Source organism: Fukomys damarensis, unplaced genomic scaffold (assembly GCF_012274545.1).
Source record: "Fukomys damarensis isolate Sample0158 unplaced genomic scaffold, DMR_v1.0_HiC HiC_scaffold_12, whole genome shotgun sequence".
NCBI classification, from domain to species: Eukaryota; Metazoa; Chordata; class Mammalia; order Rodentia; family Bathyergidae; genus Fukomys; species Fukomys damarensis.
Genome location: NW_022900924.1, coordinates 47,982,682 through 47,995,991, shown reverse-complemented (window position 1 = coordinate 47,995,991; position 13,310 = coordinate 47,982,682). Strand labels below are relative to the sequence as shown.

The following is a 13,310-nucleotide window of genomic DNA, read 5'->3' as shown; positions in this document are numbered from 1 at the left end:
AAATGTCTAATTTTTTTTTTTTTTTGAGACAGGGTCTCACTATGTACTTAAGTCTGGCCTTGGACACACTAGCCAGAGTTGGCCTGGAACTCATAGCAATTGTCCTGACTCAGCCTCCCAAATGCTGGTTTTACAGGGGTATGCAACCATGCCTGGCTTTTGAAGTAGCTAAAAATTAAAATAAAGCTTGTTCATTTTTTTATTGGGTAGCCTTTATCCAAAACACAGAACATTATCACAATCCTGTGGCTGATTGTGACTGTTAACCAAGTTACTTGGGTGCTTCTTTGTAAATAGTATTAGTGGTAGCCCATGATTTCTGTTGCTCCACAGTTTCATGTCTTTCACATCTATCATCTCACTTAATAACCAGCATTTGCTGGGCTGGAGATTTAGCTCAGCGGCACTGCACCTGCCTCACAAGCACAAAGCACTGTCTAGAATCCTTGGTACCAAAAAACAAAACAAAACAAAAAAACAAAACAAAACAAAACAAACCAGCATTTACCAAGGGCTTTTGATGTTCCTGGACAATGCTAGTAATCTACAGAGAATTATCAGGAATATTCCTTTTTAAAAAAGATGAGATTTGTATCATCCACCTGCCTCAGTGTCGCTCAGTGGAGAATACTTAGCCTTCGTGTTTTCCACACACTACAGAGAGGGTGCAGTAGAACTTCTTTCCTGACTTCATTTAAAAGAGCATCGTGCGCTTGTAGCACGTCATTCACTCTTAAATTGGTCCTGAAGACCGAGCAGATTGCAGGCTTTCCTGAATTTGCAAGATCATGGGGCCAGATGCCGAACTCAAGTTCAGTGCTCTTTTAAAATTGCTCTCTCACCTTCCTCTCACTGAAAGCCCAGTTCTTGTTCTCTCCGGTGAGGCAGGACTTCATGATATTTCTTCCCTCACCCCTCAGTGCATGTTGCTATTCAAAATATTAAGGAACAAAAGGAAACCAATATGCTCTCTCGTTGCATTCCAAGCTTCTAAAGATGGCGGGTGGTATGTCCTGTTATAGCTGTGCACTCCGACTTCCAAGCACTTTGAAGCCACGGGGGCTGAGCCTATCTAAGAGCAACGTGCTGATGTTCTCTCCTGTGAACTCTGACTCTGCTGTTCTATTAGTGAAGGTGAGCAGCACTAGCTTGATGAGCTGAAAGTTGGGACAGTTCATTGATCTCTTCTCTCTGTGAATCCACTGCTAGACTTTTCTGGAACATTGAGTACTTAATGACAAGATTGTGTTATGCTCAAAATGCATGCTGAAAATAGAAAGCATATTTGTGTTGAAGCGGTCTTCATTTATTCATCTTGCTTAAAAGGCCTCGCAAATCATTTGTTCGGTTTTTTAAAAAAGAAAAATATATTTTTAATTAGTGTACAAGGACATGGACACTTGTAGGCGTGGAGCTCTGTGATTTTTAACTCTTACATTGCACCGCATAACTACTGCCATAATGAGGTCACAGTACTCTTGTTCTTCTCTGATACTGGACTCTTCTGTTATCCTGACCTTTCCAGGCTGTTCTCTGTCAGTCATTCTGAGAATGTCATTTAAATGGAATCCTGCAGTAGGGAGGCTCCTCAGACCGGCTTCTTCCGTCTCTCACAAAGCCTTTGAGGTTGATCCAAGTTGTTTATGGATATAGAGTTTATAAAGCTCACGGTTTGGGGTTGCTGAATAGCATTCTGGTTTTTGAAGGTACCAGAGTTTGCCAGTCCATTCACCTGTGGAATACCGCCTGTCTTCCCTCAGTTGGGCAGGTAGTGAGATAGCTGCTGCAAATATTCATGTTTAGCATTCTTTGTGAACATCACTTATACTTTTCATTGGAAAAATACCTAGGAACGAGATGTGACTACATTGCTTGATGAGATTATAGTTGACTCTACAAGAAAGTACTGCACTATTTTCGTCTTGCCTGTACAATTGCATATTCCGTAGTATGAAATTTCCAGTTGCTTTACATTCTCTTTTGATACTTAGTAGTTTCACAATTCTTTCCAGTCTTTCTGTCAGCTGTGTAATGCTATTTTCTTTTCTTTTTGTATACTTTTCCTTAATGACCAATGATTTTGAATACTTTTATCATTCATTTGCCTTCTGCGTATTATTTTTTTTCTAGAGCATCTCTTCATTTTTAACATTTTAAATTTAAGGTATTTGTAGTGTGATTTCTCTAACTTTATTCTTCTTTGAAAACTGGATTCAAATATTATATAGCCTTTCACTTTCTCTGTAAATATTAGAAGTAGCTCTTCTAGATCTGAAAAAAAATTGCTGGGATTTTGATTGGGATTAAATCTGTAAGTTTATTTGGGGGGAATTGTATATCTCTTCATGTTGAGTTTTTCAATTGGGCAAGATGGATTATCTCTTGTATTATTTTCTGTTACTACTGTAGCAAAATAGTAAAATGCTTCGTTAAAAGTCCACATATTAATGCACATTGCTGTGGGTCAGAAGAGCAAGTAAAATGTGACATAGTTAGTTCTCCGCTTAGGGTTTTCAAGGTGAAAATCTAGGTGTTAGCATCAGGAGATTTTAGAGATAAATATATTTCATTTTCTTTAACAGATGTAAGAAAATTCAGGTTACTTCATATCAGTTGAGCTTTGGCAGCATGTAATTTCATAGAAACTGGTCAGTGTTGTAGAATTCATGTGTGTAGAGTTTGTAGAATTGCCATATATTAATTTAAACACCTCTATGATCAATAGTCACGTCTCTTTTTCTAGTCCCATTTTTAGTGCTGTGTATGTTTTTTCCTGCATTCATCTGGCTGGAAGTGTATTGATGTTATTGTTTACAGCAAAGTATTCATAGTTAATGTTCTTTATTATTTCTATTTTAAAGTTATCTGTTACGAATGCATAATTCCCCTTTCATTTTGTGGTCCACATATTTTCTTTTTCTATCTTCTTAAGGTGGAAATTTAGATTATTGATTTGAGATCATTGCTCTTTTCTAATATGAGCCTTTAATGCAATGAAGTAGCCTCTCAGAACACATTTGTTGTGTTATATGTTCATTTTCAGCCCATTCAAAAAAAAATTTTTTTTTTTTTGCAACTTTCCTTGAAGCTTTATTTTGGATTCTTGGGTTATTTAGTTTTAATTTTGAAGTTCACTTCAACTCTGTGATTAGATAACTAACATACTCTGGAGTACTTTAAATCTGCTTTGGTTTGCTTTTGTTTTATTTTTTCAGGTTTTTTTTTTTTCTTTTTTTTTTTTTTTGAGACAGGGTGTCACTATGTAGTTGAGACTGACCTGGAACTCACTATGTAGCCCAGGCTGGTCTTGAACTCACAGAGATCCTCCTGCCTCAGCCTCCCAAGTGCTGGGATTACAGGAGTGCACCACCATGCCTGGCTTTAAATTTGTTATGGTTTGATTTGTGGTACATGATATGACCTGTCTTAGTGGATGTTTTCTCCACACTTAAAAAGAATATGCTGTTATCAAAAAAAGTTGTTCCCTACATTATGCTCATGTTTTATAGATGTGTTCACATCTAAGAAAGATAGGGTGGATTATGCTTCTTTCATAGTTTCCAGAATTAGAACCTCCCATGTCACTCTGTCAGAACTCTTGTTTACTGATAAGTGCTGGGTTCTGACAAAGGCTGCATAAAGATCCTTTTATGGTTCAAAAACTGTAAACTAGATGAAAATTGATGGTGAATATCCTCCTAATTTCTTCCTTAGGGCTACCTAATTTTTGAGAACTCTATAAAGATAATACTAGCATATTCTTTTCTGTAAAATAGGTAATTGTTAGATTGGCCTGTGTCCTGCAAACATTTGTTATATTTTAAGTAGACACCGATGTGAAACCTACTAAAAGTTTTAGTGACTTAGAGAAGCGAAATGGAAAAATATGGATGAGATCAGGATAGACAACTTAAGGGCATGGTTTGATAGCAAGGTAAGGATTTCCCCGTATGAGGAGGGTCATGTAAAGTTTGCTCCTACTGTTAATGGCCCTTTTCAGTGGGCAGATTCTAGCAAAGGGCATTTGTCAACCATGGAAAACTGGAGCAAGCGATAGCTGCTTCATGATTACAGGAGAATTACAGTGGGGAAAAGGAGGTTCCTGGCACTGACAGGCATCAGGCTGAAGGTCCCAGCGCCATCAACCTGGTGAAGTTAAAGAAGTACTTATTATATGACTATGGAGCTATGTAGCGGATCAGGGAATCAGAAGTCCAGTCCATGGTTAGGTGACATGGCTCTGTGCATAAGAAAGGTTGAGCAGATGGTGATCCAGAGCAAATACCAGCTTATTGCAGCAAACTGGTGTCACCCGGTCACTTGCTGGCTGGATGAGAGAATCCAGTGGTCAGGGTAACTCAGAGGTAAGGACAGCCTTAAGTTTATCCAGTGCAGAGAATGCAGACAACAGGAAGTGCCATATACAGGGATAGATGTCAACGCACATGTGAACAAGCCTCATTAATATTTTCTTTGATTTCATAAAATGAGTGCATATTGAAACTTCTAGCTTGATAATGTATGAATCCAAATGGACACATTGGGAAACACTGGTGTTAAACATGAAGAAATATCAGTACCTAAGGGGGAATGAAAATAATCATATTGTACATAAAATGGATGATGCAGGTTGACTTTTGGAATTTATTGTATGTTAAGTTCCAGTCACCTGAAGCAAGGGCAAGAGTTGACCACCACAATAATCTAAACTGAGTGGTAGTTCAGACGCTGGACTCATGCATTATTAGAGATTTTCCTTTGACAATTTCTCCATCTTTGATCTATCACCCTCTCCCTTAAAAAGGGAGCCAAAATCATATTAATGCTTGTAGTATTACAGTTCTAAGGTTGAGTGCAAGACAGTGTTAAAAGAACCAGCATCCTCCCAGAGGATTCAGTCCAGCCAGCTGCCTCCCGCTAACCTTGGTGTTCTCTCAAAACCAGCAAAGGCATTTCTTTTGTGTGTTATTTGAATTCATCACAGGGAAGAACTAACCCTGCACTTGTGTTTGCTCCAAGGTTATCTTTAGCTTAGCTTTTACCTCAGTGACCTGATGCTGCTGCTGCTTTGTCTGGCATGATTCAGTTACTTTGGGGAATATCAATTGAGGTCCTCCGTCACACTAATTAGAATGTCTTCTGAGTGTTGCTTTAGGAATTGTATTACTCAGGTAGCTACCATCAATTTGCTGTACCTTTTGCTAGCTCTGTTCCTAATTTGTGAAACTAGTTTTTATATGACTGGGTTTATAACACATTTTGCAACCTGTTTTTTTTTTTTTTTTTTTTTTTTCAATAGCTTCCAGCAATTTGGAAGGCCTGAATGCTCTGGGATAGCTGAGTCGGGGGGCTGAAATCACCATGCCCTGAATCTGCCGTGAAATATTTAGTTGGTCTTGCTGACAAGGATTCATGCAGAATTATTAATTACTTTTATTAATGACTTTGATGATGACATAGGTAGCATGCTGATCAAGTTTATAGATGACAGTGCTAGGGGGATAGCAATTATTGCAGTGACAGTCTCAGGATCCAAGATGATTCCAAAACAGGATTCAGTGGCAGTCTATCCACCACGTGCCTGGCAGACTGACCTCCAGAAAGCCGAATGTGGTGATTATATCATTCCTATAAGCAGAAAATTTCAGTGATTCCTTATTTACTATTTAAGTTCAACCCCATCTTTAGCCTCCTCTTCAGGTCCTTGGCATATTCTGATCCTAATGCTCTCTGCTTTCCAAAAAAAAAAAAAAAAAACATCATTTGTAGTTCTTTTCCTAATACACTGTAAATGAGCCAAACTGAGTTATTTATAGACGTTTTCCTATTTATGTTCCATGTTTTCATGAGGTGTGAACAGTATTCTCCACCATAAGTTTCTTTTTCTTGTATGTGCTTTTCTCTGCCTCCCTTCTGAGTGATTGAGCCACTACTCACACAGTTAGAAAGCACCTCTTATGTTTTCTCTTCTTTGACTTCCTTGGCTGAGTAATAGATTTCTTTTGCTAATTGTCGATAACACTTTTCCATTCCTCTCGATTTGTATTGCTTCTTACTTTGTGTTGAAGTTACTTTTTTTTTTCTTGTACCAGGGATCGAACTCGGGAACTTGCGCTTGCAAGGCAAGCAGCTGCTCCTGAGCTACATCCCCAGCCCTTTATTTTTTATATACATTTTGAGTCCTTGCTAGACTCTCCCTAGTGTTGTGAGGCCTATCTGATAAATCTTTGTATTCCCTGAGAGTGTCTCATGCGTGTATTTTACACATAATTGGTGATATTAAGTTGTGTGGGGTTATCAACTGCAGTACTGCCTCTAGAAAAGGTCCTACGTCTTTCCTGCCCTTCCACTTATTTTATAGGAACTTGTAAACAGAAAATGCTCAGTACATTATTTTGTTTTTGGTTTTGTGGAGCCTGGGGATCAAGCCCAAGGCTTTGGTTGTGGTAGGAAAATATGCTACCGCTGAGCTATGCCCCCTCCCAAGGCTCAGTACATATTTGATAGAATAAATGCAGGAATGATGGAAAGCCACTTCCCAGGAGGTAATGGTATAAAGATCAGAAAGGAGGAGTTGTGGGGGGAAAAAAGAGACACATAGTCTCTCAGATACTGTGGTTGCTTATGAGACAGTAAACTCACCTCCAGTCTGTGAACAGCTAAGGTAAAGAAGGAGGCCTGATGCGAATCAGAAATTTCCGGTGGAGTATGTGAGAAAACAGGTGACGGGGTGGAGACTCCCCTTGTCCTCTCATTTAACCACGCAGCCTGGATTGCCTGGCTGCACCGGTTGATACTTCTCTTTCCATGTCGCGTTCTTCCAAGTGGCCCACTTTACCGGATGTCTTATGGGCACTCATGAAATACTTCTTTGCATGTTAGGCTGGCCCGTCACCGTGGTGGTAAAATTTGTGACGTCAGCTATTTGAGACCGTTGACTGTTGCCATCCCCATGTAGGTATAGATCTCCATTTCTAGAGATAAGGTCTGGAGAAGTTATCAAGACCATCGCAAGCACTGTCATATGAACAGGGTCTTCCCCAGAACAGGAAGAGGTCTTGGGCATACGGAATTTTTCATTCTCCCAGTATCTATAGCCCTACAGAGATTTGTACTTGGTGGCCAGCATGTCTAAGGTAGTAGGAAAAGAAATACTTTGCCAAGTTGTTAAATCTCTAGGTCTTCTCCACACAAGAGCACACAACCAAATGTAAAGTCACGCGATGTGCTGGTTGGCAAGTTTCTTCTGGTTCTCAGTAGGAAGGCTAAAGAGCACAGAAATTGGACTCCTGCCTCCTCATTTGTCTCTCCCAGAGAGAAGAGCAGGAGCTCTTATATTCTCCCTTTATGTAAATTCAAAGCTCTGGGGACTGCAGACTTAGTCCAACTCCAGGATTTCTGGGCTTTCTCATTCATCACTAACAAGGAAAGGTACCTGGGACATGCAGTTTCCACTGAGGTCAAAGGAATTTGAGACAGGGGAAGTGGGTCATATTTAACAGCCAAAAATGTGACTTTTCATCAGAAAACCCAGATGATAGTATTTGTTTTTCCATCCGAAGTTATTGTTCAGTAGTTCAGAAAGAGTTTTGGAACCAGGTAGCTCATGTTTCATCATGGCTCTACTACTTGGTTATATTATTTCAACTTGTCTGAGTTTCTTTCATTGTTTGTAGTTTGAAGATTGCAGACTAAATGGCAAAGCAAAACACACCCTGTCTTATTGTTTGGTTTTGACAGCTAACCTTGTTAATATTGTAAAAATATTGGAACAGTTCTTAGTTATAGTCAACATGCAAATGCCATCGTATTATCTAAGTGCTTGAAGGTAGCCAGTACTCTCTCTTACCTTCTGATTTATGTTGACAGGATGGGAATTCTATGGTGTGTCCTGACCATCTACTTCTTTGGGATCCTGCCAAATGATGCCTCTGGTAAGTGAATAGTTTTTAATAATCAATTACAATTTAAGTCTTATATAGGGTATGAGCTCTTTGTGAGAATGAATTTAAAAAAGCATTATGCTGTTTATTTCCATGGCGTTTTGTGGTAGCACAGAATCTCAGAATAGTGGAGGAACCACTGCTGTTTTTCATCGTAGGACACAGTGTTCTTGGTTTGTTGTATGTCTCTACAGGAAGGTTTCCTCACCTTAACAACCAAGTTAATCAGAGCACTGCTTTCTTTACCCTAGGTTTGGTGAAGAAGGAAATGGTAACAAGAGTAGCGCAATCAGTTTTCCAAGCAGGAACCAGCAGTGAAGGCCACAGTGGCTAACAGTACCATGAGGCCTTAAAACAACTAACAAGCAAGAGAGGGCAAGGAGGGAGGGAGCAGAGTGTGAAGGGAAGTAATTTTGTTTGTTTGGTTGGTTGGTTTGGTTTTATTTTTTGAGACAGGGTCTCATTATGTAGTTGAGACTGACCTGGAACTCACTATGTAGCCCAGGTTGGTCTTGAACTCACAGTGATTCTCCTGCCTCAGCCTCCCAAGTGCTGGGATTATAGGCATGCACCACCACACCCGGCGGGAAGTAGTTTTTATTAAACTGCCTCAGTGTAGACAAGAAGGGCTTGCCTGTAGGTTCAGTTTCATTTTTTTCTTTGGATGTCATTTCAAAAGAAGAACTGAATAAGACCTTTCTTGAGTTTGGATACCCAAACTCAGCCCTTATGTACTGAGATGGTATGTAATCAAAGGTGAAAGCCCACTTTCCTCCCCAGCTCCTGGTCTCATCTTCTCTCCTCTTTTTCTCTTCTCTTCCCTTCCCTTCCTTTCCTGTCATTTCTGTTCTCCTTCCTTCCTTCCTCTCTCCTTGTCTTCCACCCCTTCCTCTCTTTGAACAACCAAACTCAGCCACTCTGAACCCAGATCACAAGAAATCGGAGGTGAAAGCCCACTACTGAGGTCTTTCACTTCTTTCCACAGTTGCTGCTCTAGGACCTTTAATCAGTGATCCTCTATTTTCAGGCTGTTGTATGTTTGAATGGATCAACTTTTTAGACAGATTTTAGTATATAAAACTGAAGAGTGTCTCTTTTTCATTTCCATGAATTTCTTTGGTTCAACTGCATGATTGAAATAGAAAACACCTCATGCAAAGCTCCTTTAATTTTAGTACAAGAGACACAGGGATCCTCATTTTAAAAAGATCCCATGTGTAATTTCCCTGAATACAATGGCCCATACTTTGAATATCATTAATTTCTGTTCCGTGTGAGAGGATTTTAGAGCTGTTACATCAGTGATTATACATCTGTGACCCCAGTTTCTCCAATATATTCTTCACATAGCATGGATTCGAGCCCTCCTACCATCCTGATAACTTTTGCAGGGTGCATTTCAGTTTTCTGTCACTTAAAGTATTGTATCAGAAACCAGAAATAACTGTGACAAAGGGGTATAACTGGGACAGAGTGCAGCTCAAAGCTGAAAGCAGATAATGTCTAAACTTGAGGGCCTTTGAGACTTCATAGAGCAAAGTATGCATTGTAACCAGGGCTGATGCTCAGTAGGGGTACATTGGTACCCTGCTGGGGTGCCCTAGAATATCATCATCTGTCTTGCTAGGCTAGGTGTTGCATTTGATTGGTGAGTGACTTGATATACTGATTTTTATATATTTTGAGTATAAGCCCTCATTATCATTTGTTCTTATTTGATTTGATTCAGTTTGATGTTTGAAGTTTGTCTGCTCACAGAGGCATTTCATGGCTGTTTTTAACTAAAATAGTCACGTCAGTCACTCTATCCCTGTACTTTGCTCTAGTGTTCTTCTAACCAAGTATTTCCTGACTCCGTCTCTCTTCTCCTCTCCTTTTTCTCCTTCCTTCTCTTTTTCTTCCCCAACCCCTGTTCTTCCCTTCCTGTCCTCTCCTCCCCTCCCTCCTTCCCTTCGTCCTTCTCTTCCCCCTTCTACGGTTTAGCTCATCATTCCCTCTGTCTCTGATTTTAAGCTATCTGAGGATATACATTTGTGTTTTACATTTTTTCTCCGTACATTCCAAGAATAATCAACACATGGAGACAAAGTAGATGCTCGATGTTCAATGAATAAACTTTGCTTCACATCTATCTCCTCTTTCTCCCCCCAGTTGGCTGGTTTTATGATAGAAGTGTTTAAATCCATATTAGCAATTCATCTCTGTGTTTTCATGTCCTTCTTCACCCTGAAGGGAAGGGAGAGGTGACTGTGTTTCTTTTGTTGAGAGATCAGGAATTCCCAGCAGTCCGCTAGATCTGGGGCCTGCCCAGGGGTCCTGGCAGTGCGGCTGGTCTGAATGACCTTTACTGTATCCATCCAAGGACACCCCCCAGTTCTCCAAGTGTTGCTGGTAAGTGAGCTTTCTACCCAGGAACTGTGACTCATACTTCGGCCAGGGAAGTGGCCGTCTTGAATAAGATGAGTTCTCATACCAGCTTCATTGGGTCACCATGGAGCAGGAAACATGTTGTAATGCCCAGGCCCATCTGGAGCGTACTCATTTGCCTTCCTCATGAAGAGGTATATTGTGTTCATGTCAGGGCTGGACTTCCTCGCTGGAGGGAGAGGGACAAAAAGGAAGTGTTGTGGACAAAAATAAAAAGGGCCATCAGCCTTTGGGAAAGAAAAACGGATCATTGCTCATCTTGAGGGAAGATCAACCTTTCTGTGCACGGAGGTGTCACCTGCTGCAGGGGTGGAGATGCAGGCAGAGTTGGTGGTGCAAGAGGCACTCTCTGTGCTGCGGGTTCTTGTCTTAATGAAAGTGCAGATTTCATGTCAGGCAGTGAAGCTCAAGTGCAGTGAACTGACTTTCAGGGCACTGAAGTCTGAGTTCAGACCATGGTCGACTGGTAGCAGAGCTGCAATTTCTTTATCCCTTTAGGGATGGACAAGCAACATTTTCATCTCTGGTGTTCATAAATGCACAGAATCTCCAGCATTATTTTTATTTAAGGAATGAAAGCTTGCTAATTGTAACAGTGACAATATAATTATAATGTTGTGATTATAATAGCAATAACAAAGTTCCTTATTAAAAACATTTAGCATTTATATTTCCATCTCCACTTGATTTTTAAATGAAAATCATAGCATAGACTGGAATGTCCTATCTCCCATTTTTGAAAAGAAAAGAGGACCAGAGAGGGGAATGGTGCGAGGCACAGCCATGCAGGTGCCTGCAGACCACCCCCCCAGTGCCTCTGGCCTCCTGTCTGGGCTGGTACCTGGATTCACACTGTGGAGGCACAGGGGGTCAAAAAGGCCATTGTTCTAAGTCCTAACCTTGATTTTGATTTAATTCACACAGTTACAGGTGATAGATTAATAACTACCACCAATTGTCATTTTTCTAAGTTGTGCTTGATGCTATTGTGTTGTTGATTGCATGACTTGGGCTAAGGTGTTGTGATTGATTTAATCAGTTGTCCTTCCTAGTATAATGAAAATGAGATAGCCTCAGAGTCATTAGAGACTCAAAACCTAAAGACCAGCTATACCTGGAAGATTGAAGTATTAACACAGGAATAAAACCAAGGACAGTACCAACAACAAAAACAAATATGAGACGATATTCAAGCAAGGCTCAGCACAAACTAAGGCAGCCTGTTCATCAAAGGCAAATTCTGAAGGAAATGAGGTGGAAAAGTCTGATAATCAACCACCTGGACATCCTGAACTGATAGCACAGGAAGTAATGAAACAGATGAATAAGGCTGTAGAAAAAGGTAAAACAAATAATTTCCAAGGTAACTATAGAGATGGTGAGCAGAATAAAGACATGATTAGAGGCTCTAGAAGAGAAACAGATAAAAAAAAAAAAAACACATGAGCTCAGGACCATGACAGAAGCCATGAATGTCCCAAATAGGAAAGAAATGGAACCATGAATGCCCAACACAGGAAAGAAATGGAATCCATGGAACAGATTCAGACAGGTATCCAGGAGGTTAAAAACTCTATTGAAAGTATACATAACAGACTGAGCCAATCTGAAGACAGAATATCATACATAGAAGACAGAATGGTCAGAGACCGTGAAAAGAGGGATCTCTTTAAAAAAGTAAGGGAACGTGTGAAATCAAACCAGCAGGTCCTAGATGATACAAAGAAGAATAATATAAGACTGATAGGAGGCATGAAAAAGCAGGAGAAAATACAAGTGAAATAAAAAAACAAGCTGTTCACAGAATTAATGGCAGAAAACTTCCCAAACTGAGCAAAAAAATTTGACATACATATAAGTGAGGCCTATAGAACTTATGCTTATGAAATTCTATAAATGATTGGAGAAAAGAAACAAATCACATGCAAAGGAAAGCTCATCAGAATCACCGCATACTTTTCAACCCAAACTCTCAAGTCAAGGAGAGCCTGGCGTGAAGTATTTCAAGCCCTAAAAGAAAACAATTTCCAACCTAGACTGATGTATCCTGCAAAACTCTCTTTCAAAATTGCTGGGGAAATAAGACACTTCCAATGACTTGGAAAACTTCATGAATACCAAACCAGCACTCCAAAAAATTCTAAATAGTATCCTAGAAAAAGACTATGAAGATCACAATTCCATAAGGCCCAACAGAGCAAATCCAGCAGGCAAGGCAAGAAATTAAATACGGGGGAGAAAATTAAAAAGCGCCAACAGCAGTCAAGTAACCTGATGATGATAAGTTGATACATCAGTTATAACCATCAGTGTTTATGGCCTCAATTCACCAATCAAAAGATGTAGACTGGCAAGATGGATTAAGAAGCAAAATCTAACAATATGGTGTGTACAAGAAACACACCTAGTTCAAAAAGAAACTCATAGACTGAAAGTAAAAGGATGGAAAACAGTTCTCCATGTAATAGGAACTCGGAAAAAAGCAGGGATAGCTATCTTATTTGAGGACAAAGTAAATTTCAAAGCAAAACTAATTAAGTGAGACAAAGAAGGTCACTACATCTTTGTAAAGGGAACTATCCAAGAGGAAGAAATGACAATCATAAATATATATGCACCAAATAATAATGTCCCCAACTATAAGGGACATGAAAACCCAAATAAACACTGATATAATGGTAGTAGGGGACCTCAATACCCATTGTCACAAGGAGACAGATCATCTAGACAAAAAATCAACAACTAAATACTTGAACTGAACCAAGCTTTTGAACAAATGGACATAGACGTCTGCATAGTGTTCCACCCCACAAAATCAGAATATACATTCTTTTTGGCTGCACACAGGTCATTCTCCAAAATAGACCACATACTAGCTCATAGAACAAGTAAAGGCAAAGGAGTTGAATTTATCCCATGTACATATATATATATATATAT

The 13,310-nt window shown here is 39.7% G+C and overlaps 1 protein-coding gene across 5 annotated transcripts in view; it reads left to right on the top strand.

Moving 5' to 3' along the window:
* Positions 1 to 13,310, top strand: part of Il1rap (interleukin 1 receptor accessory protein) — a 130,417-nt gene that overhangs the window by 33,210 nt on the left and 83,897 nt on the right. For all 5 annotated transcript variants that reach the window (XM_010624104.3, XM_010624107.2, XM_010624108.3 and 2 more), the window contains exon 2: positions 7,870 to 7,934. In XM_010624104.3, the coding sequence (XP_010622406.1) occupies positions 7,870 to 7,934 (65 nt within the window). The remainder of the gene's footprint in view (positions 1 to 7,869; positions 7,935 to 13,310) is intronic.